The following is a 23,826-nucleotide window of genomic DNA, read 5'->3' as shown; positions in this document are numbered from 1 at the left end:
TCTGTAATATTATTCCATAATTCTCATCATTCCATAATTTAGAATGATCCAATGTGTCCGGTGATAAACGCTGCCTGACTTGTTAATGGAGTCCCATCTATCAGAGCATGACATTTGTCAATTTATGGCTCATTAAATCTCACCAAAAAGCTTGATCTAGAATCTTTTTAATGGCAAATTTAATGCATATTCTGTGAATCTTTTCGAAGGCCATGACCATGCGGTAGTACAAAAATCGTGTCAAGTATATGCCTACCTTTAATTGACCTTTTTAAGTCGAGGGCCCGTTGCTGTGCGTGAGATAAAGTCATGTAATGTGTAATCAAGGGCTCTTCAGGGAAGTACTTATGGAATCATGACTTGATCACATAACGTGTCACTTAAACTTAGTCAATCTTGTCATGAACATTAGTGTTGCACTCAGCATTTCCGCGCAAATTTTTTGAACAGTTTGTAATTTTGTCATATTGTGGTCGATGCAACCATGCGTCAACTAAAGACATGAATGATGCATTATAGGCCTATTGTGACTCAGAAATAGTAAATATTCTAGCTACATTTTGATGATTTTTTCGGAAAAAGGTTTTCAGACACCTATAGATGTTTACAACTGCTACAGCAAGAGGTCGTGGAAGTCAACTGCGGGAGTTGAGTCTGTCAAAAAGGTGTTTTCCAATCAGATATTCCCCTCCATCAATGACCTATGTATTCCTAAGCACTTGAGAATGAAATTCAATATACCACAGCACTTGTTCCAGAAATTGTTAAAGCCCTTGAAGTATTTCATGTTCTAATGATTTTATCACATAGGTATGCTTTCTCTGTGGCCAATGTATCATTCATTGGCTTGATGGGCATTCCAAGTTGTCGTCGTCCGCATTCTCATCAAAGTCATGACAATGTTTTACTGCTTTCTGTATTTCCTTTCATACGTTTTCGATGCGTTTGGATTACCTTGTGGTGGTCATTTGTTTGTTGTGCCCCTGGAAAAACAGGTATAAGATTCGAACTAGTTGATGCAATCTAACTTCAACTGAAAAGGCCGGTTAAGAAAAATGTGTTCACCCCTTCTTATGCATTATTAGGCATTTTGGAGAACAAAAGATCGAGGATTTTCTGCCCTTTGATTGACAGACTGGCGCATGATCTTGCATGCACCAGTGACTGCTCAAGAAGATGTGCCTTCTAAGTATTTCCAATTAGTTCACCTTTTTAATCAGAACCCTTCCTTTGATGCCTTTACGTTTTCACTGTTCTGGTCTGGAAGGCAGTTCAAACCAGCTCTGTAGATAAACAAGGCAAGACAAGGCAGTTTTTACTGGGTGGTCGCTTTAAACCTCTCGCCCTTTCATCCACCATTTGCTCCAAGGATTGGAAGCACATAGCCAGACTTTAGCAGGAATAGTTTTCATGCACTTGATACTTTCAAAATCCTTTCAGAAAGTGGAAAACTGCCAGTGGAAATGCCTTTTTCTAATTTTTGTTCCTGATGTGAGCTTCCTTGTTTTGTTTTCCAGAGAGATCCCGAGGACCAGGCGGTGACTCAAGACGTGGAAACAAAGCCTCGAAGGAAATCCGGCCACTGGCTGTCATCAGACCCTGAAGCAAGCGACCCCTGGTTGGCATCTTCAGGTCGCAAAGCTCGTGCCCTGGTTAACAAACAACGCATCGAGGAGGAACCTGAGACCAGGCGTATCACACCCGTCCCTGATATTGTAATTTCACCTTCTGCCAAAACTGCTTCGAAACTCCCAAAAGCGGGCAAACGCCCTAGTCAAGAAAAGCGTAATCCGAATCTGGAACTTGAACAGGAGACATACACCAATACCTTATTTTTCCAACCAAGTGAAACTGGAAACATCGGTGCTGATGCCACATCTGGTGACCCTGGTTCTGTAGAAGGTAACACAAGCTCTGATTACGTGTCCAAATCTGTTTCTAACAATACTAATCAACGTTCCACTCATTCTGTAACAAAATCTAATCGCATCCGCGGATCAAAATCTCATGAGGTACCGAAAACTGTTGTCTCGCACAAAGCTCTACAATTGTCCAGCTGTGCTGGCATCGGATCAAAACCTGGTCGGTTCTCCTCTCGAGAAATTAAGGTTCGTCTTGGTAAGTTGCGGCCTGTGGAGTTGGAACAATCACAGTATCCACTAGAAAGGTCCCGTACTCCTGATCCTGGAGAGATCAGACAGGAAAACTTATATCGGACGCATTCAGATCCGAATTTACTCTCAGATTCTGATTGGCCGGAGCCATCAAGGCGCATTGCTGCTGGACAATCCAACTGTGATATTGTAGATGATCTGCAGGGCCTCTCATATGTGCTACGTCGTCGCAGTCCTACATGTCCTGAGCCTGGCCAGCACCGCCAACACCAGCGGAGTTCAACAGTGCCTTTGAGACAATGGCCAGAACCCACTGTCAAGACTGCTCGGCCAAAGTCTCTTACCCTATCTGCTGAACACCCATCTGCCTTTTCTAGTCCAATTGTGCCACATATCTTAAGAAGTGCTAGTCCTGGTATAAGCGTTGACACTGGTGAAGAATTAGATCGTGACTATTTGACGCTGAGTCCAGACTTTTTGGATGGCGATGATCGATTCTTATCGGGAGAGATTTCACCATTGAGTGATGAGACTTTCGAGAAGTGCTCAAATTGTGAAGCTATGCAGGTGAATATGGAGGTAGGTGAAGAAATCGTAACAAAAACGGAACACAAAAAAGAGGACGTCAACGTCAGCATGTTACTGAAATCACTGGAATTACAAGTCCCCGAAGTTCACGATTCTGGCGACTCTGATTTCGAAAGCGGTTTCAATGCAACGTTCGTTCCTGGGAAAGATAGTAAACCGGGTGTACATGTGGCGCATAAAAGTGACGGCGGGCCGCATGGGATACGATTATTAGCATACAGGAGGTCAGTTGACGAATCGATGGAGGAATTTGAGGATATGTTAGTCCCAGAGAAAATGGATAATATCGAGGCGGGAATTCCTGAACAGGATGAAGAGATGCCTCAACCAGGATCGAAGGGCCAGAATACGCTCCCCAAAGGGAAGATGCCAGAGGCACCTCGGACTCCGGAGAAGAATCTGCGATCACCGACGGAGGAAGCGAAAGCTTATTATAAAGATGATATTGAGAAGGCTGTCAGGATGATGGAAGAGGAGGAGGCACCGGAGTTTCCAGAGTATGTGCCTCCACATGAGGAGGAGAGGCGCAGCATTGTAATGAAACAAAAAGGTAAGGGAATATCATGATGACTACTGTACCAGGAATCGTAGTAATGTTTGAACTTTCTGGAGTCGTATAGCTTGGTGCATAGGCCAAAAGGCCGGATTAATGAATCTTTTCATTTCGAAATCAAAGTATTCCTGAAAATTACTCAAACCGTTATTTTGAGTAATTAGCTTACTTCTATCATACATTCGAACCATTTTACAGTTAATAGAGTGGGCCTTTGCGAGTTCCTCTAAATCAGCATGTTTTCAACCAGTCCTGTTCTCCCTATAACCTTTTGTAACCTTTTGTTTCCATGACTAATCCAACATGTTTCTTGTAACCTCAAATTTGTCCCTCCCATAGCTTGTTTGCTTGTGAATCTATGACAGGCCATCGTAGAATCTATAATATGGCCCATCATAGACTCTATGATATAAAATGTGGTTGGTGATCTGATGAGGCAGAAGAAAATTTTGCATGTGAATAATAATCTTCACATTTTACATGTTTTGTGCTTTCAACAAGGGGAAGGGGCTGTGGGATGGTGATATCAAAAGGGTTAACAGCATGTTTATTATGCATTGTTGATCATCAACATGTCTGGCTGACACGTGCAATCCTGCTGTAATAGGGCTGACACTTCACGCGAGATATCAATGTGGTGAAGGAATTTAGTGAAGAGGCAAAGAGGCCAGATGGCACTTTAGCCCACACAGTTTGTCTGCAATGACATTCCTATATGAAGAATTCAGCGCTAAGCTGAGAAGCATTTGCCTTTCGCTCCGTTCTTTCAGCAGGAATTTGGGACTTCCGATCTGGTATTGACCAATCAGAAGACTTGTACTCAATCATGGCCATGCATTCTGTGCCGTACAATTCTGATTCGTCAAATAGATACCTGATCAGGAATCCTAAGTAGTGACTAATGAGTGTGACATGAGTTTGACGTTTTGGATAAGTTTGGATAGAGTTGTCGATTTTACAGTTAGATGCAGGAACAGTTCGTTAGTCTTTGTTTCTGTTGATGGAGAGGATTCCCTGCCAGGACTTTTTGTACCGGTTATGCCAGTCAGTAACAGGTAGCTTATCCACACTGTTTTTGATGGCATCGATTTTTTTTGTTTTTATTATGCGTACCAAGTTTGCCTTCTTGTACTTGTTCTCTCTTTTTGCAGTGCTTCTGAAGAAATCTCAATCCTGGGCCGGTGCAGATATGGAAGAGGAAGCAATGGAGGGCGACTCGAACTTGGAGGGAAAGCAACAACCAGCGTCAAAGAAACCAGTCAAAATCGACGCCAGTTATGGTACGTTCTCAAGTATTTTATCATGTCTTCGATGTCCTAGTTCATCACTACGCCATAAGGGGGAAGCACTCTCATCATACGCTCCAGTTGAGCGCTATTTAATTCATGACTGTGCCATCAGGTGGAAGCACTGACTCTAAGGACTGCTTAAGTTCATCACCATGCCAACTGGTGGAGGCACTGTCTGAATATATTTGCCGTGATGAGCATGAATCATGAAATCATGTTAGCACTCAGAAACCCTGCCCAATTTAAACACTCCCTTTGCATTTTATGAATAGCATGTCAAGTCAGCTGGTCCACCGACTCTATTTTCATGGTGAGTGCGATATGAAATCGCATGCTCGAAAAATGAATTTATTGATTTGTTGCACTTAGCATTGAAAATTCTGACATATCATTGCTAATGGAAATACACCTCCTAATGAGCACTTTGCTCTTGAATGAAAGTGATATGCACAAAAGGAAATATATGTTGTGTCCAGTGGCGTTTATGTCACCATGTTCATTACCAGGACACAACTTCTGCATTTAGACTGCATGGGCTCAAATTGTCGCAACTGGTGACGATTTGAGTTAATTCGGCTGCAGTCTGCTTGCTGCAGCCATTTCGGTGTTTACAGTTCTGCTGCCAGTGCCAAGAAATGGCATTATCACCTTCAGGCGAGTCCACATCTTATCATAACTTATCAGATCAATACGCAGACTCGTAATTGTAGCTGGGCACGCTCCGGTCATAGATTTTGTGCGGCCGATACTGTTGTGTGCTGTATGGGACTAAGGTCACATTCTGAGTATTTCTGTTGATAGCCGTATTGTGATAACTTGATGGCTACATGTCGCATCAAAGGTGAGGTTCTTATTGTTGTCATCTCTCTCAATTCATTGCAACTCTCCGTCAACCATCTTCTCCCAAATCAACCCGATTGACAATATCAAAGTTGACAAATTCAAGCTTGAAATCTGCTCACATTTGGATGCCTATACTCGCCCTCACTTTGAAATAAATCTCACATCACCATACCAGTAATCTAGTCAAACTGACTGGGATCACTACAAGGAAAGCTGTTGAAGGAATGTCAAGCTGACATAGCCTTGGAAAACCTTTAAAGATGAGTGTCTGTGTGAGGAAAGCTGTTGAATATTGTTGATCCCCCTCAACCTCCCCCCAGCTCGTGTCCCCACCTGAGCTGAGATGACATTTTGTTCAGGCAATGGCAACCTATATTCTCTGTTGCAGCACTCTATTGTCAACCAAGTGCTCAATAATCAATGTACGATCATTTCCCCATTAGTGTTCACATGTAGTTGTTTCTGGCAAATCCCCTCAGTCGTCCGCAGGAACCTGTTGCCAGGCTACAGCTACAGATCCCCCTCAACCTCCCCCCAGCTCATGTCCCCACCTGAGCTGAGATGACATTTTATTCAGGCAATGGCAACCTATATTCTCTGTTGCAGCACTCTATTGTCAACCAAGTGCTCAATAATCAATGTACGCTCATTTCCCCATTAGTGTTCACATGTAGTTGTTCCTGTCAGATCCCCACAGTCATCCGCAGGAAGCTAACCTGAGTGTTGCCAGGCTGCAGCTCCTTATGGTTGAAGGTTTCCGGCTTGATAATGTGGGCCGTGTTGTGGTTGTGGGTTTACAACTTCTTTGAGCGTTGCTGCATACATGTGCGTGAGATGAGGGTAAGATACATCAGACCATGATCGACCATCCTTTTCAATTTATAATTCCTGTCATACTCATGTCATTTTCTCCCACATTTAGTCCTTACAGAAGAATTCTGGCGCAATTATCTACTTAAAGGTGAGATCATTATATGTATATTATGGGATAGCCTGGTAATGTCTTAACTAATGTAGTCAAATATCAATATATTTAACTTTAACCTGTACAATACTTTCCTTTCATGCTCTCTTTGATCCAAGCTCTTTGATTGTAGTTAACCCCCTCTGCATGGGTGTAGCTCCTATTCAAATGGTCATATCGCTGACTTCTCGAGAAGGTGAATTTTAAAAAGGCCACCTCTATTTTTAGTGTTCCTGTTGATGCTGTTTGAATTATTTTAATCAAAAGTTGTGTTGCGTGTCGGAATTTCTTTTTTTTTAATTTGCAAAAACTGGTTTCAGCCAGCAGCATTTCATCTCTCTTCTATTGTAAACATTGTTTTAAGGAGTGAATCTGTTAGTTATCGTGTGAAATAGAAATGTCTGCACTCTCACCTTATGGTTACAGTGATAGATAAATGCACTACGTGTGAATTGCATTGCCTCTTGAAAAAGAACGTATAAGGTCAAACCGAAATCTCTGGCCCAAGTCAGTGTGTAAGATTTGAAAAAACACGCAGCTATGGAGACAATATTGCTTGTGGTGGTTGTGACAATACCATTTCCCTACCAGTCCGCCTTGGAATGTCAGCCCAGGAGCAGTTTTCTTGGAATGCGTTTCGGCATTGCATATCATTTGATAGCTAATACGGGACCAATGTCTCAAGACGTTTTATTGATCTACACAGTTTTCTCAAGTCGTCAAGAGACATCTTGAACCAGTCAAACAAATTTTGAGCACTTTTATAGATTTTTTTCGGAATACGAGAAAGTGTTCTTCACCACTTCAGATATGAAATATAATCATTAGGAAAGTACCAAAGAATTTTATTTCCAGTTTATCTCATGGAAAATATTACAGTGGAATTCCGGTAACATGACCACTCATGGGACCACGGTTGAATGGTCAGGTTACCAGGGTGGCTCAGGTTAGTGAAGTTGAAAAACCGGGGACAAAATGCATGATTAATTTTTTCCGCCAAAATTATTGAACTTATTAATCATAAGTTCAAAATTCTGAAAAATTTCAAAGCCAAAATTTTTGGGGGGCTGATGATGTCTCTTCTTTTTGAGCAGAAAAAAAGGAGAAAAAAAATTTGGACTTTATTTCTAAGTTCAAAATTCTGAAAAATTTCAAAGTCAAACATTTTTTGGGGCTGATGATGTTTCTTCATTTTGAGCAGAAAAAAAACAAGTGAAAAAAATATTTGGACTTATAAATTTTTTCATCCTTTAGAATTGAATTTCCCATCCAGTTGTGCCTGGGAATACTAGGCTGGAGTTCCTTCTTGTAAGGAGACCTACCTGTTTTCCCAAGGTTTCTAGGCCAGGATAGCCATTCCATCTACCTCCCCACCCCGGCAAGGACCTACCAGTACCATGGTATCTAGTTGGTATGCTCTTGTTTCACTGATCTAAGACCATCTCTAAATATTAGTGCCAAACCCCATTAGTTATGCACATTTGATGACTTTGAGATCGAGAGTTTTTGGGTAATGCCAAGATCTCGATGCTCATGGCGTTATGTCCTTGGACTCGTGTCAATTTCAACATGATAAAGTTGTCTTAGATTGGTGAATCTAGATTATGGGTTTAGATGTTTAGACATTTTTACGACTCTCACATTATAACAAGGGTAGCTAGATTCACTTTGATCGAGAATTGACAAAGACTAGTCTTTATTAATTCTTGCTTTGATGGAAGAAGCATAACACACTGATAACACAGTAATCTCTGAGGTTCTGGCATCTGTACATAACATTTTTCTTTCAGTTTAAAAACGTACACTCAAAATTTCTTATGTTATGCCTAACTGTTCAATTGGCACTATGGTTTTATAGCCGTAAAGTGATTCAGAAAGTGAAGGAGCATTCAGTCCAATGGGGTTGCTCTTCAGGCTTTTTCAGGAGAATTCAGTTCTTTGAACAGTTGGTAGGTGGATCTGCAGGTACTTAGTTCAAGTTTCAGTACAAATTCCCCATCTGTGTAGTCAGAATTGAAGATCATTGCCTTTCTCTTTCATCATGATCGTAAATAATTCTCAACTTTCAATCGTAAGATGGTGTTCAAAGTACTTGTTGATAATAAACCATGACCTTCTAATTATTTTTTTGTTTGTTTTTGACGCATAGACCAAACCTTTTAATTTTTCTTTATCGGAACATAAAAGAATGGAACTTCCATAAAAGAACTTCATCTTGCAGCTCACAATTATCTGTTTGATTCAGCGGACAGAAAATTACATAATATTTGAAACCAGGATGTCGTATCAGAGGGGTTTCTACCTTTGTATTTTGATTGGACTTGGCCTAGTGGTTATTGATTTGCATATGATTAGTAACTCTTCAACAGCTTGAGGAGCCAGGTGGAGTTGTCTGGAGAATGATCGCGGTAATTGTCAATATTGGTAATGCCGTTTGTATACATTCAACCGGACATGTGCTGTTATGGGAAGATAACGAGCCGGTGAGATTTCCGGAGTCTGAGCACGGAGAAACCATATAGAGGGATGTGGAATTTTTTCCACTGGTTTAATTCATAGAAACGACACGTGATAGAATTTGTTCCGTATTTATCATATTTTGACTTATTTTCTAGTTTTATTGTGGCGGGATTTTAATTCGAACGAAATGAATGATGATACTTTTTCCAGTCTTGTGTTTGAGGATTGCGTTATTCAGTCGGCCGATGGTATGATGCTATCTCCTCGTCAGACCATGGATGATGGCAGCGAGAATTCTAACGACGAGGCACGCGTCGACACGGAAGATGTCCGTCATGCTTCTCGGAGCCCTGCTGGACGAATACGAAAATCCAAATTTACTTTTGAGAAGAAGGGCTCTGAGAGTGCGACAAAGAGGGAGGAAGGGTTAATGGCTCCTTCAATGGAAAGATATAATTACTCTAGTGGAAGTATTGGACCGTTTCAGGGTGATTTTGAATCAGATTTTGTTACCAAGACGACACCTTGTGAACAGAATAGCGCTGACGTGACAATATTGAATGGCGATGTCTGTAAATCATGCCGGGGTCTTTATGGGAATATAGGGTGCAAACAGTGCTGTGAGACTACAATGTTTAGTGACGAAACGGAGGCAGATGTACCGATGAAGGTAACGCCCGATTCCAAATGGGGTGAGTCCGATTATTGATCCATGCAATATCAGAAACACATGTGCCCAGCTGTGTCAGTTTGAGTTGATTTAGCAACTATACTAGGGTGGTGAGGTCATTGGTAATGACCTGATGCATGTATCCTTTATTGCAGGGAAGTGCTCCATTATCGTCATCATGGCTGTTACTGACAAGAGATGTTGTGAAATATTCTAAAATACCTTGGTTACAATGTTTCAGTTTTATAATGGATTAGATATTGGCCTCGTTTTGACATCAGAGTTCACCTATTTTGTACAAATAGGCAACTCTCAAGTATCGACTTTCCACTTACAGCCATATAGTCCATACCTAAGAATTCTTATTTCAACTTGATAACACTTTGTCACTTGTCAGGTAGTGCGAGTATTTCAAACCACACAATGGGCCTGAATTTGAATCGTGATGGTAGATGACCAGAAGATGTCAGAAACGGAGTTAAATTTGCATGAGGCTCTATATCAATCATTCTTTAATCATCCTATAGATTGAACACCAATTCTGCGTTCACAGAGTTCATTCAGAGAAAATTATCCAGTAAATTACAAAGTGTGCACCACATGTTACATATCTGCCATGATGATATTATCTTCAAATGCAATTTATTTGTAACTATAAATCAATGGGAAGTTATTGGATGCTGTTACCTGGCAACATCAGAATGCAGGTTTAGTGGCCAAGTTCAGGCTGTTGTGGGGTGATGTCCTGTTTGATTTTGGCACCCTTGGGGTGCTGTCATGCTTGATTTTAGCACCCTAGTGGTGCTGTCCTGTGATTTTGGCACCCTAGGGGTGCTGTCATGTCAAAGTTAAGTTGAAGGCACTGAAACACAGTACCGCAGAGTATTCTAGTTCATCAAAACATTCAAAGGTGGCAGTTGTAATCATATTCAATCAATTGCAAAACGTATGCGATTGTTTAGAATAAACAAAAAAAATCTACTGCATGTAAAAACCATAGCATGTCCCAGGCTCGATCGAATGTACACACATGGTTCAGCCTGCATGGCCGGAAAATGAACTCTGATTGGCATAAGATGTTGAGCATGTCGAGTGGCCAATCGGTAACAGCTGGCATTTTGCATCGGCTAATCAATAAATTATTGCTAGAGGCCTGTCAGCATAGTCAGAACACCTCAACATTCTGACCAAGTCCAATAAAAGCTATTCAGAGATGTGTAGGGATTGCTGCATCACTGAGACTTGGGTAATTCAAATTGTTGGAATATTGCACAAAACTCAAATGTACCTTTGCAAATGTAAAACGTTGATATTATTTTCTTGCCCTTATCGTTGTCTTTCTATAAAAATAAATTTGTGCATCTTCTATGATGCAATAGTGCATCAACAAGGGATGCTACTTTTGAACACTACTGTACATGTGGGTTTTGTAACTATTTCAAACTCTTGGTGTTTGCTTGGTTACAGCCCTTGATACATCATGACAAAAGTTCAGTGTGTTACTTTTATTTTGGTACATCCTGTACATATAAGGTCTGTTGAGTCACATGAATAGGCCTTCATATTATCTTAGATATTCATTGCACGCCATCATAAGTTGAGTACTATACTTGACTTGTGGTAGGAGAGAATGTCAGGCATGGGTGGAGTTTTATCGTTCAAATGCTTGATGTACCTTACCACGTTTGTCTGAAGAGGTTATCGGCCTTTGACAATGCCTGAGGCTCGAATCCCTAATTCATCAAAATCTTTTAAGTTGGCCATGAAATTTCTGGCTCCTAATACACCCAGACAAATGCTTTTGATTTATGCGTCAAGAGGGTGTAACAGTCCTACGTAGCGTTTGATTTAAGATCAATCTACTCAAAATAGTTCTAAAACAATTAAAATAGTTTCCGAATAGTTCCTGGGGAGAGGACCCTTAGGCACCTGGGCATGCGATGAATTTCATTATGTTGAGAAGAGACCATGAGCATTGACATTGCGGATTCAATTTTGGGGCTTTTCTGTTTTTCTTGGATTCGGGCAAAATGCTGCAGGAAATACTCAGCAAGTGACACATCCCAGGCAGATAGTCATACATCTCAAGATAGTTTGATATCTGATACAAACAGTGATTATTATTCAGGTACCGTACCTATAACAAACATTAATTTTTTGTCAGTTGTTGAAATTTGTCAATAATTTTGGGGATTTTGGTCAGTTGTGGCTATCTGTATGGCAGTTTCCAATACCCTGGAAGATGTGATGGCCAAATTCTTTTGGCCGTTCAAAATCATAAAAGTCAAGAATCTAACTTATAGCCCTTGCAGATGTACCAACTCTTGGGATGACCTAACTTTTAGCTTTTGACTTTTAGCTTTCAGTGGTCTACAGCTCAGGCTCTGGCAACCCATACAACCCTGCCACATTCAAAAGTGTCATGTGGGTTAGGTCACAGAACATCAAGTGTGACTCAGATTTTGCAAATGTTTTGACGTAATGTTATTCTTCTACTTAAAGGTGATGGAGACGGCGAGATAGAGATTCCAGGTTACACCAAGGAAGACCTTGACAATGTTAAGAAACATTGGGAAGAGAAATTTGCTGCCGAAAAACATGAAAACCTCTTCCCAAAGCCAGCGAGTAACAAACCCATCAAAATGGCGCCAGACGTGCAGGACACGCCCGATAATCGTGATATGAATGAAAACATCGATACTGAATCCATCGCCAATTTATCAAGTCGGAAACAGCAATGGGAAAAAATGCTTTTAGATAAACAAACGGACACCTTAAAGAAACAAACGAAGAAGTCTTCTGGGATGGTCAAGAGTGCAACTTTTGATCAACCGATAAAATGTATGGCAGTCACTGAAAATCAGAATGCTCCTCCTACAAAGGAGATAGCGGCAGAAACCAGTACGACTGTGATCGAGACGGACTCAAACATTGACTCAGAAAGTGCAATCGATCGTGAAATTCGGTACAATTTAGAACGGGAGCGTCAGAGAGAACAGGAGCATAAGAGGCGCCACCTAGCGGAGCGACTTGACTCTAACGACAGCAGTACTGAAGCCGAAGGCTATCTCCAGGCATCGTTCGCTTCAGCGACTTTCCACGAAATGACGGAGGCAGATCGCGGGACAAAAGTCGATTATAATAATATCATTGAGAAGGAGGTGCAGGCACAGCAAAAGCGAGAGACTCTGTATAAGCGAGATGGTACCACAAAGATACGACAGTATGATAAGGTCAGTATCTTGCCTTGTTTATTTCGTTCTTGTCTATCATTAGGTTAGGTTTACATAGAGCACTGGGTTTACATAGAGAATGACATATGATACGTGAACTTTGACAAGTGACTATGTGAATCCTATGTAAACCTGGCCTTAGACTAGAATTCGTGAAGGTTTGTGGTCATCTGCAATACAGCAGTTGTAAGTGCTCCTTGCTGAACAACATTCATACTTGTAGCGAGATGCAAGTGTGAGCTTCAAATTCTGAAAGGGTTCTCCCACCCGCTAGTTCGAACAGAAAATACCAACAAGGAAAGGGAATGGAATACTAGAATATGGTTGGGGTTAGAATTCCTGGTGATTTCGTAAAACTAGTCTTACTTTGTGACATTTCTTTATACAGAAAGCAAGACAGGTAAGAGTTGTTATACAGGATATTTATTCTTATCTATCTTATAATAGGATGGGGACACTGGCCTACTGTTAATGTAAAAGTTTTCCAAATTCAAGAGTACCCCCCTCTTGTGTCTTAAAGAGAGACTTATGAGCAGAAGTTGCTGGGCCAAATTAAGTTACACAAACTTGCCAATAGGTGTCTCTTCTTTATTTTACCACTTAGTCAAATCAGACCCAGTTCCCCAACTACTTTTAACCGTACTCCTTCGACAGAGCTATTAAAGTGCTTTGGTAAAAATTGTAAAAAAATGATCTCTCACTGTTTGGAGGCCAGGGACTCTTGATTTGGTAGAAAGTCGGCATCATTTCATCATTTTCTTACATAATCTTATCCATTTTACCTTTGGTAGCCTATTCTATTTGCTTACAAATTACTATTATTCTGTTATGAATTACAGTCTCAAAATCAATCAAGTATATCTCACTCAGGAGGGTTGGGATTGGGGTGCGAATCAACTAAAACTTTGGAGAATATTTCACTGAATTTTCTACGGGATTCGATGCGCCCGACAGCCACTCTTTCCCAATATCCTCAACCTGTCCCTGTCTAAGAATACTTAATCATTGTCTGGAGTCTATACACAAGGTGTTGTCTGTTACCTCAAGGTAGACGATTCGGTAATGTCTTACATCAACTAATTGGTCATTTGAGCCATTAATGCCATCACCGTTGCCCTGGTGGATGTGTATCCTGTTGCAGCATTACCTACTGATAATGTTCATTGCAAACATACCCTAAATCAATATCTTGCCAGAACTCAATCAATCCTCCACCATTGTTTCCCGACCACACATGCCACTTGAGGATTCAACCCGGAGGCATCTTCAGGTCATGTGATCAGGGCCTGTGTGCACTCGGCTTAGGATGCACTTCGGGACGCGACTGAACACATCAATATCAAAACAGATTGTGGTATTGTTGTGCATGTCATCTTTTCGCATTCTGGTCGCCACCCGTCTGTTATTTTTGCGGATTTTCACTGGTCAGGACCTGTTTGTGGATTAAATTCCTGTTCAAGGATTTTCGCTATGGTGCAGATACACTCAAAATCAAAATCTCCCACATCCATTGTTTTCCGCAGGAAATAGAACTTCAAGCACTGTCTTGTTTTGGAAGAAGTTTCTTAAATTCCAAATTTTGTTGTCGATTGTTTTCATCCCTCTGGTAGACTCAGGTTCTTGATTTGGATATGGTCTTTGGACGAGAGCATCTGCTGCAACCTCTTCATTATCTTTGAATAAGTCATTAAAAACTAAATGATCGTCACATCTCTCACATCTCATACAAGCCTGGAAGTGACTGCGCCAAAAAGTTCTGTAACAGTGTAGCTTCTCAGACAAGATTGGTTCTCTCAAGGAGACGCTGATTGTAACCAATTGTTAAATCCAGTGACTTTAACAAAAAGTTCCAGGTCTTATTCGTTCTCATCGTTGGTTCCATCTTAAGCCATCATGATGTACCTGGGCCCCGGCATGCATCACAAACTTTACTCCGAAGACAAAGATGAGGTAAGAAAAATATACAAGGTGACGCCTACTTTTGAATTTGAATAACTTGCAAAATATTAACCATGAAGTTACCAAATACTCCTTTAAGGGGTTTTAATTAGCCTCAAATTGGCAGGAACAGGCTTTTTGTATAGGGGTGCCCTCAGCTGATTAAAATGCGTCAAACACGGTGTGTATTGGTTGAGTTGTCTCTTGTGGTTGGAATGGTTGTAACTCTACCATTGTCATCAATGTTAAATACCATTATGCCATTGTATCAGTATCAGTACCATTATGCCAATGTATCAGTATCAGTACCATTATGCCAGTGTATCAGTATCAGTACCATTATGCCAATGTATCAGTATCAGTACCATTATGCCAATGTATCAGTATCAGTACCATTATGACAATGTATCAGTATCAGTACCATTATGCCAGTGTATCAGTATCAGTATGTATCAGTATCAGTACCATTATGCCAATAGTACTGATGCTGGTATCGTGAATTTAATACCATTATCACAATACCGATATAAATCTGTAATAATGATACATACACTGCTGATGATAATACCATCATTATAGGTATACCAGTCTCGCTGTGGCTAAATGAGTCATAATGTCAGATATTGATTACAATTTTTTACCGCTTTAGTGATTTGCACTTTGCCTAATTGATAGCAAATTGGAATATCAGCCAGTCTCAACCCCCCTTTTATCGAATGCTTGCTACCTCAGTCGTATTTCAAAACAAGTTGCCCTGATTGGTCCATGAATGTTTACTTAATGGCTAGAGCAATTATTAATAATGATATTGAGGTGCCCTCCACTTTGTACATATGGATTGTTTTATTCATGCCCTAATCCTGTATTCGCCACGTAACTTCCTCAGTGGTAAATAATGGCTGAAGTATGTTCAAAATATGATTGGTTAATATGTTTTTGGACATGTCCGTTATGGGGTGGTGTCTGCCCGGCAGAGGTGGCTACAAGGGGAGGTTCTACTGAATTTGGAAACTAAACTGGGAAGGTTTGTGGCTCAAGTTGACAAATTCCCTCACTGAAATTTTCAGTTGGCCTCCCAAACTATACAGCTTCGTTTGCCCCAGATTATACAGAAAAAAATATTGCACATAATGATATATATTTCATGTTATTTGTCGGCTGACCCATCCTTATAGCCTACCAAAGTGTAACGTTAGGCATGATCGCAATCAGTGAAAGGAATTAGGAACCAGCAGTGCTATTGAAAGGAGCGATATGTATTCGACATTGACTTCTAGCGATATATTCAGATATTCCTCATTGAGCTGTCTGACCTGGCCCATGAATACTCTAATATCAAATAGCATTATGGAACGGCGTTTATATTCTGTGTGTGGGACGGGTTTTATGCATTCCAAGACATCCACGCTGCACAAAGACTGATCGAGGTGAGTCTATCAATATTGCCTATACATTGATATCGTATTGGAAACTAATCACATACCGTGCAGGTTGTCTGCAGTGTATTTGGAGTGTAACAGGATTAGTATTGGATAGTCTGTTGAAGTTTTTGGTTCGTATTCAGAGCTGTCATAAACTATGTGATTTAAACCCTGAGTCATTAGTCTTGATTTGGAGTTGTCACTGCAAAATCATTGCTGGCTATGTAAATCAGAGTAACAGGACTACTGGCTTACTTGTAGGACAAGTGGATTCAGTGGTAAGTTTGTGATGATTACAGTCTTAAAGTTTCATGTTGGATGGTACATGTATATGTGACCCGCTCTACCAAAACTAGGCCCTTGTCGTATCTGAACTTGACAGGTTGATACAGACTTGTTGTTCATTTCCCTATTGTAGACCTTTTGTGAAATGTGACCAAATCAGTTTGTAATAGATTTCACAAAAGGTCTACAATAGGGAAATGAACAACAAGTCCGTATCAAAATGTCGAGTTCAGATGCGACAAGCGCCTAGTTTTGGTAGAGCGAGTCACATATGGAGGTGCCACAAAATAAGATATTTTGCCGCAACTTGATATTGTGTCTGGGAATGATCGATGACTGGGCTGTGGGCCAGAAGAGTGTAAAAAGTGTGGCAGGTGTGCTGTTGGGTAAAATCTGTTTCAATTTTGGAAACGTAATAATTTCCCTGGATATGTCCTCATGAATTTTTTATTCCTGGGAAGCTGATCATTGACCAGCCGGCTATGTACAGCAGTGTATAATAAAACCAGTATTGGATAGTCCACCCATTCAGTGGTAAGTCCGTCAGGATTTGTATTGCCATCTGTTGCCATCTTGTAAAATCATGTTCAACAACTAACTGTCATCTGAACCACAGGAGGTAATCTGGTGTCGAGAAAATCAAGTTAATTTTGTATTCAGGATTCTGGCATTTCGGTTTGAATCGATTTTTTAACATAACAGTGCTGTCACTGAGGCATTGAATTTGCTAGGAAGCCTTGTAACAACCAATATTGATGTGATATTGGAAAAACGTAATCATTGGCTCAGCAGGCTACATACTGCAGTGTATGTGTTTTATAACGGGACTTTAACGGGTGTGGATGGTCCATGTGGTAGGAGCATTATGATTCCTGATTTCGAATCTTTTGGCATGAACATTTTCTTAATCATCTTGTTTGCCACAATTCAAGGCAAAGATTGTCAAAGTTTGTCAAATGACATAACTCTTGATTGCCCGCTGTCTGACATCCATGCATGTCCATTGACCTGGCCTGACATTAATCTCTCTCGCCTTCATTGATCAAAGGCAGGTGACTTAACCAACCATCACAGAGACGTCAAGTCCATCTGTTCCCTGAGGGGCAGCGAAGGTCAACAAAATGATTCTACCAAAATCAAACAGCACCCATATACTAGCGTGACACACAGCAGTGCTGTTTGTATGTGCGAGGCAAACTGTGATAAACTTTTATGCACATCATTCTTTTAGCTGCAATGGTAAAACAGTCGATTTGCCTTTAGGCGAGGATTTACCAACAAAATCATTGTATAGTTTTGCCCCTGGCTGTAGGTCATAATATGACTATCATTTTCGATCGGATTCACTTCGATATGAGAGGTAGGTCTATGAGGGTGTTGGTTTTCAACCTGTCACCTTGTCTGATCGGTATGGATTATCTGTCGGTCCTTACCACAAGACTCCTACCAAAAAAACCAATACCAGCTATTTGATACATCATTCAATCAACACTGACTCGATATCCCCAGTCATTTTTCTCAGTTTTGAACCAAAAGAGCTTCTTGAAACTACACATGTCCCAGCAAACTCTTTTGTCGCAAGTACGTGGGTTTAGATTTTTGCGCACATCTCGGGTTCCTAAAGGCCTAGGGAATGGGAACAGGTGCAGCTGTATGGTAATCCATCGGCACTTTACTCGCAAAGGGCCTGATAACCTGGGAGATTCATGTACACGGGGTACCTGTTATGGAGCTGTGGGTGGAGGTAGGTCTGAGTACCCTAGTTTCACCGAGCTAAGACCTTGTGATTAATCGCTACAAAATCACAATAAAGGCCAAACTGTAACATGATGTCATGACCGTCAGACAACTTGCTGTCACCAACTGATTGTCTATCCAAATTGAACATGTTGAGTGCCATCAAACAACCATGTTCTCATTTTGAGGCTGACTGGAATATTCAGAAACGGTCTTAGATTGGTGAAGCTTGAGTAATCGAAATTCAAATTACTGCAGGGTATATTGGGGCTTCCATGTCACTGCAGTGATGGCTGACATGTGTGTACAGTTGGTCTATCAGATACACTGTATGGTTGACTACAGTTAATTCTCATAACTGTTGGTATTGGAAAAAAGTGAAAGGGAATAATTTTCTGACTGCCAATTGGAAACAGGTAGGAGTTTATCTGGTTGTTGCATATGGAACATGATATTTCATCAGTGACACTTGCTTCAAGGACCTGATTCAGGCTTCCGGCAACTGCAAAAACACCATGCCTATTTTTAGTCTATTAGAACCTTATAAGGCTCAACACCGTTCATCTTCAATGTACTTTCTTGTGGCTCAGGTAAATAATGTAGAAAGAAACATTGCCTTAGCAGTACAGATATTAATCATGTTGCAGGGTTTGTACTGTTAAAACATGATAAATATTTAGTATCAAGACCAATATATTGAGTATTCAGCCCAACAAAGCAAGGATTGTTTGGACTCCTCGTGTAATACAGGTTGAGTATGAGCCAATATTTGATCACTGACAATGATTTTAAATCATTATGGCCAGCTCCAGGTTTTGCAGTCGGAGAAGGCAATGCTAACATTCGACTGCCTGGTCTGGGCGTCCTTCTTTTTCTGGTGGTGGATATATGTATAAGCTCTGATTTGTCTCTGGTTCGGATAATTACCGTTGGATTAAATTGCGGTTGTGAAGGACAGTCGTAATCAGATTGGTAGCCATCTTAAATCTGCTGTATGAAGTAAGGAACATTTCTCATAGTTCTTTGCTTTGACCTGAAGCAAAAATGGAATTCGATGAATTAAATTTTTACCAGTGTTTAAATGTCTCTCATAAGTAGCTGACTTTGCTACCAATTTTTGTCTTGCCTTTCCACTGAGTGAACGAAATAACCCTGTTGGTCGTTAATTCTGGGCCCACTTGCCCACACAGGGGCCTACATGTACCCCTTTAACTGACCATTCTATTCTTCAAAAGATAACCTCGTGGGACACTACTTCTTATTGACGATTTAGCAAGAAATCATTGTTTTCCCTAATGGGTTATAACCTTGGACGGGGTCACTAATGTTTTCCTGATTTCACTCCCTCAACAATTGCCACCACACTTAAAGGGACTTTGTCCCCCCATTCAAATATTCTACAAAAGAATGTTTTCGTGGGTTGTGGAAATGTACGAGAGCACTTCCCTTTCCTTCATCAGTAGGCCCAGCTGAGCACAATGACCGTTGTTGTAATGCAAAGTCTTAACAAAACATCTGTTTGTCCCAAATAAGTCTTTTGAAGATGACGTCACAACCAGTATGCAGGAATAAGTTCACTGACATTTCTAATCCATTCTTATTTCTAAAATGGCTTCTATTGAGTCATTATGCCAAAGGTATGCATATTTTGTAAGTCTGTGTTTGTCATTCCACTCATGGCCTGAGTTGTCTGGATGGCACTGTCTGTATGAGCAGGCCCTGTCAATGGGAATGTCTTCAACTGACCCTAGCCTGTCACAATTGACTGATGTCATACAGATTTATCGCGATTTATTTGAAAACATCTCGCATAACTCTTGTGATGTTCATTTTATTTAACTTTTTTTACCCCCTCAAGGACAAGATTGATTCGATCTGATAGATTTCCTTACCTTTTAGTAGGTTAAAGCTTTTTTTCAGACAATCTTTTTCAACCATCTCCTCTCCAGAACTGATATTATTTGTAAACAAACCGATTGCTGTATCACGATTTTGAATTTGAATTTCTCGTTATAGGAATATGAACAAAGTGAGTTCGAGCGCCAAGAGAAGGAACAGGATCGTGCCGCCCACGAGAGTATTATAGAGCGCGAGATCAGACTTCAGCGACAACGAGAAGAGGAGATCCAGAGGGAACGCAAACGTCTGGCGTCTGCTGGCTCACCTCGTCAACAATCCGTATCACCTCGGCAACAACCTGTATCACCCCGGCAACAGCCCGTCTCACCCCGGCAACAGCCTAGTTACAAGTCTGAACTATTTGAGGTTGAAACTGACAGAAATACATTAGAAATCATCACCCAGGAGTCACAGACTCAAGTGGAAAGTGCTACAACCTATCCTCAGAGTACAGAACCAACCGTCAATATGTCTAAGTTTCCAGAAGTTCAGTCTTTCGAGCAGCGGCAGTCACAGAATAATGTGGTTGTACGTGAAATCGAAGAGCAACAAAAGCGAGAACGAGAACTGAGAGACCAAAGGAAATCACTTGGTTACAAATTTGATGAAACCGATGGTAATAAACCAGTATTTGACAGTTATATTGACACTAAGGAAACAAATTCGTCTTATAATCGCGAAGTTAGTCCTTTCAAACCAGGTGTCCCCAATCATGTTCCTCCACCAGCACAACGTCGGTCCTCTTTAGATTCTGTTTCCTCCAGTAGGAGCACTGGTAGTAGTCATACTCAATCGGATATCGTACTGCGTCAGCGACACATGGTCGAACCGTTAGTGCCGGATGAAGATGAGGAGGATGAGTCTCATTACCGGATTGACAACAATTCGGAAGAAACGGCCGTTGAGCGTACGATTCGCTTGCAGAGAGAAAGAGAAGATGATTACCGCCGATCCCGAGGATTAGCAGTTGAAGAACCAAAACCCAAAGGTGAAGTAAAGGTTGATTTAAGTAGTAGGACACAAAGGCAACATCAAGATCCCGGTCAGAAAAGTCAGGCATTAAAAAGACTTTCAACTTCGCAACTGCAGCGCGAAATTGCGCGGGAAAGACAACGAGAATTAGATTTGAAAGCTGAAGGTACGATTCGTACGACTTCTGACGAACACATGGCCGTGCCGGTTGGATTTACTAACGAACAGCGAAATGAGCGACGGATATCTAGTTCCCAGAGTGCACCCCAGATTGCGCCGCAGAGTGCACCCCAGATTGCGCCGCCTGCAAAAGAAACGGAGGTTGAACCGCCACAGAAAGCGGCTCCACAGAATGCAGCACCACCTATGAATGCTACTGATACGACAGATGGTGGTGTGGTGATGAGGAAGGTTTCGAGACAAAGCGCAACTGATGGGCATACGACGACTAATCCTACAGAATCTCGTATCGAGCGAGAGTTACGGGAAATGCGAGAAAGAGAGGAAGAATTAAGGTGAGTTGAATCGACGAAATAACTTTGAATGTTTATTGAAAGTGTCTTTCAGAAAATGGTGATATACACAGGGTTGGCCATCCATCCTGTCTGACAAGTCTGACAAATCTTTTCAGGTCATAAGCATATCCGTTCCTTATTCATACATACATGTATTCATGCATATTTATAGTTTCAACCATCCATTGAGTTTATCATGCTTCACTGCCATGAAATATGCCATATCTTAATCAAAATTTGTAAAAGGATTGTTATCATACAGGGTGTTTGAAAAAAAGTAACACAGTTCTGTTATTGAATAACTTGTGAAAATGACTTACGCCTACCAATTGCATCATAGTTAAGTATGAGCCATATCCCATTTTCAAGTGCCCCATGTGAATTGAATGCAGCCAAGTCATGTTTTTGAACACTCTGTATTTTCATTCACATCTTCAAACTACACGTACCATGCATCAAACATTTCTGGGGTGGCATTCTCAGAAAAACATAGGGTTTCCTTATGTTTAAAAACTTTTTATCATTCTGTGATGATTTTTTCCTCTGAATAATTTGTGCCATTTCATCAACAGTGATCTGCCAAACGATGTGGATACCTCCGGTAAGAACACGTCCCAATTCCCTCAAAAACATCTCCTTAAACAAAATGTGGTTTCTCGATAAATACTATTGAAGAACATGCTACCAAGAACTCAATGACAAAGATGCAGAGCGTCAGATCAGCTGCCTTCCTGCAACTGCTAATCTATTGAACTTGTGCTGTCCGCCCAAACTTGAAATCTTGCAAAACCTGTTTTTCCAAACTTCTCACAACAAACTAACATAGCCATCAAAAGTATGTCCTGATTGGGAAATTAATGCATTTGTGTAATTTAACAAAAGTGTTAAGTCCAATTTTATTAACCAGACACAGAATTTACGAAAGGCATTTAGACATGTAGATTGTTTCCTGTTTGGCCTCGAAATGTCAAGGTCAAAGGTACACCTTCAAGTAGCTTGCAACCTCAGCACACTTTTTGAAACAGACTCAAAAGTCACATATTCAAATCCATTTGATCTGCAGCTGTGCACCTCACTGCTCATTAATCTGTGCAAATCACTCCAAAAACCCAAACTCAAAATTCATTTTAACATCATGTGTGATGTAAAGTAACCAAAAGAAACAGGTTTCTATATGCGAGTTTACAATAGCTAGAATATGAATTGATTACTTTTTGTTAAGTACAGAAAATGATATTTTATATATTAGGTGGAACTGTTTCTTCCTTCCTGTTGATTGACCCCGCTGATGTGGGTGTTGATTATGATGCTGTTGCTAAGAAAGCTGTTGCTATGGACACTATTGCTATGCCTGTCGCTAAGGAATCACATGTTGCTATGGAACCTGTTGCTAAGACTTCAGTGCAGAAAGTCTTTTCTATGGATCCTGCTACTATGAATACCAATGAGGAGCATGTTGATGTGGAGATTTCTACAAAGACTGTTGCTAAGGAACCTGTTTATGATTCTGTCAACCCGAAGCAACAGGTTGCCAAGGAAACTGTTGCTAAGAAATGTTTTGCCGAGGACCCAGTTTCTATGACTACCGTCCCTAAGCAACATGTTGCTAAAGAAGCTTGTGCCAAGGAACCAGTCTCTAAGGACATTATCCCTCAGCAACAAGTTGCTATGGAACCAGTATCTATAAACGTCACCCCTAAGCAACTTGTTGCTATGGAACCAGTATCTGAAAACGTCATCCCTAAGCAACAGGTTGCTATGGAGCCAGTATCTAAGCAACAAGTTGTTAATGCAACTGTCGCCAAGCCTGTCAGTTCTGACCAGAGAATGCCAAAAAAACTTAATCAGCCTCCCAAGATGTAGGTATCTCATTTCATATCATTTTGAATAAATACAATATCCTGTGGTACGGTTTTGGGACCCCATCCCCAAGATAGATTGGATGCAGTCCTGGAATGGCTTATAGTTAGAAACTGGTTGCTGGTTTTCTCAAGACACCCCACGTATGTCATCCCCCATCTTTCTGCTCTTTGAAAACATTCCATGTGTGGGCAATTCAAATAGCAAATTCACTCAAATGCTAATTCAACGTCAATGAAATCGCTGGATGTAAATGTATGTTTCATTTCAAGGACCCTCTTCTTAACAAAACGTGATATCTAAAGCCATGGTGAAATGACTTTTTATTGCTTTGCCAAGGAATATGATGAAATTGCCATTTCTTCCTCAACATTCTGCAACTTGCTCTATTTCTGCTGCGACTGATATTCGGATCTCAATATCTCAAGGGGATACCGCAGTCCTGCAAACTTTCTAGGCATAAACTTTCTGAGCTTTTTCTCTCC

The 23,826-nt window shown here is 40.8% G+C and overlaps 1 protein-coding gene across 9 annotated transcripts in view; it reads left to right on the top strand.

Annotated features, from left to right (window-relative positions):
• The window catches only part of LOC135486892 (plectin-like), a 41,495-nt gene that overhangs the window by 12,943 nt on the left and 4,726 nt on the right, over positions 1-23,826 (top strand). For 4 of the 9 annotated variants that reach the window (XM_064770049.1, XM_064770047.1, XM_064770046.1 and 1 more), the window contains 7 exons: positions 1,518-3,252; positions 4,407-4,535; positions 6,310-6,348; positions 11,984-12,714; positions 20,112-21,481; positions 22,054-22,082; positions 22,731-23,340. In XM_064770049.1, the coding sequence (XP_064626119.1) occupies positions 1,518-3,252; positions 4,407-4,535; positions 6,310-6,348; positions 11,984-12,714; positions 20,112-21,481; positions 22,054-22,082; positions 22,731-23,340 (4,643 nt within the window). The remainder of the gene's footprint in view (positions 1-1,517; positions 3,253-4,406; positions 4,536-6,309; positions 6,349-11,983; positions 12,715-20,111; positions 21,482-22,053; positions 22,083-22,730; positions 23,341-23,826) is intronic. The other 5 variants (XM_064770052.1, XM_064770053.1, XM_064770054.1 and 2 more) reach the window with 4 other exon arrangements.

The sequence above is a fragment of the Lineus longissimus genome, chromosome 4, assembly GCF_910592395.1.
Source record: "Lineus longissimus chromosome 4, tnLinLong1.2, whole genome shotgun sequence".
Lineage (NCBI taxonomy): Eukaryota > Metazoa > Nemertea > Pilidiophora > Heteronemertea > Lineidae > Lineus > Lineus longissimus.
The sequence above is the reverse complement of the archived record's forward strand: the minus strand, read 5'-3'. Positions and strand labels throughout refer to the sequence as shown.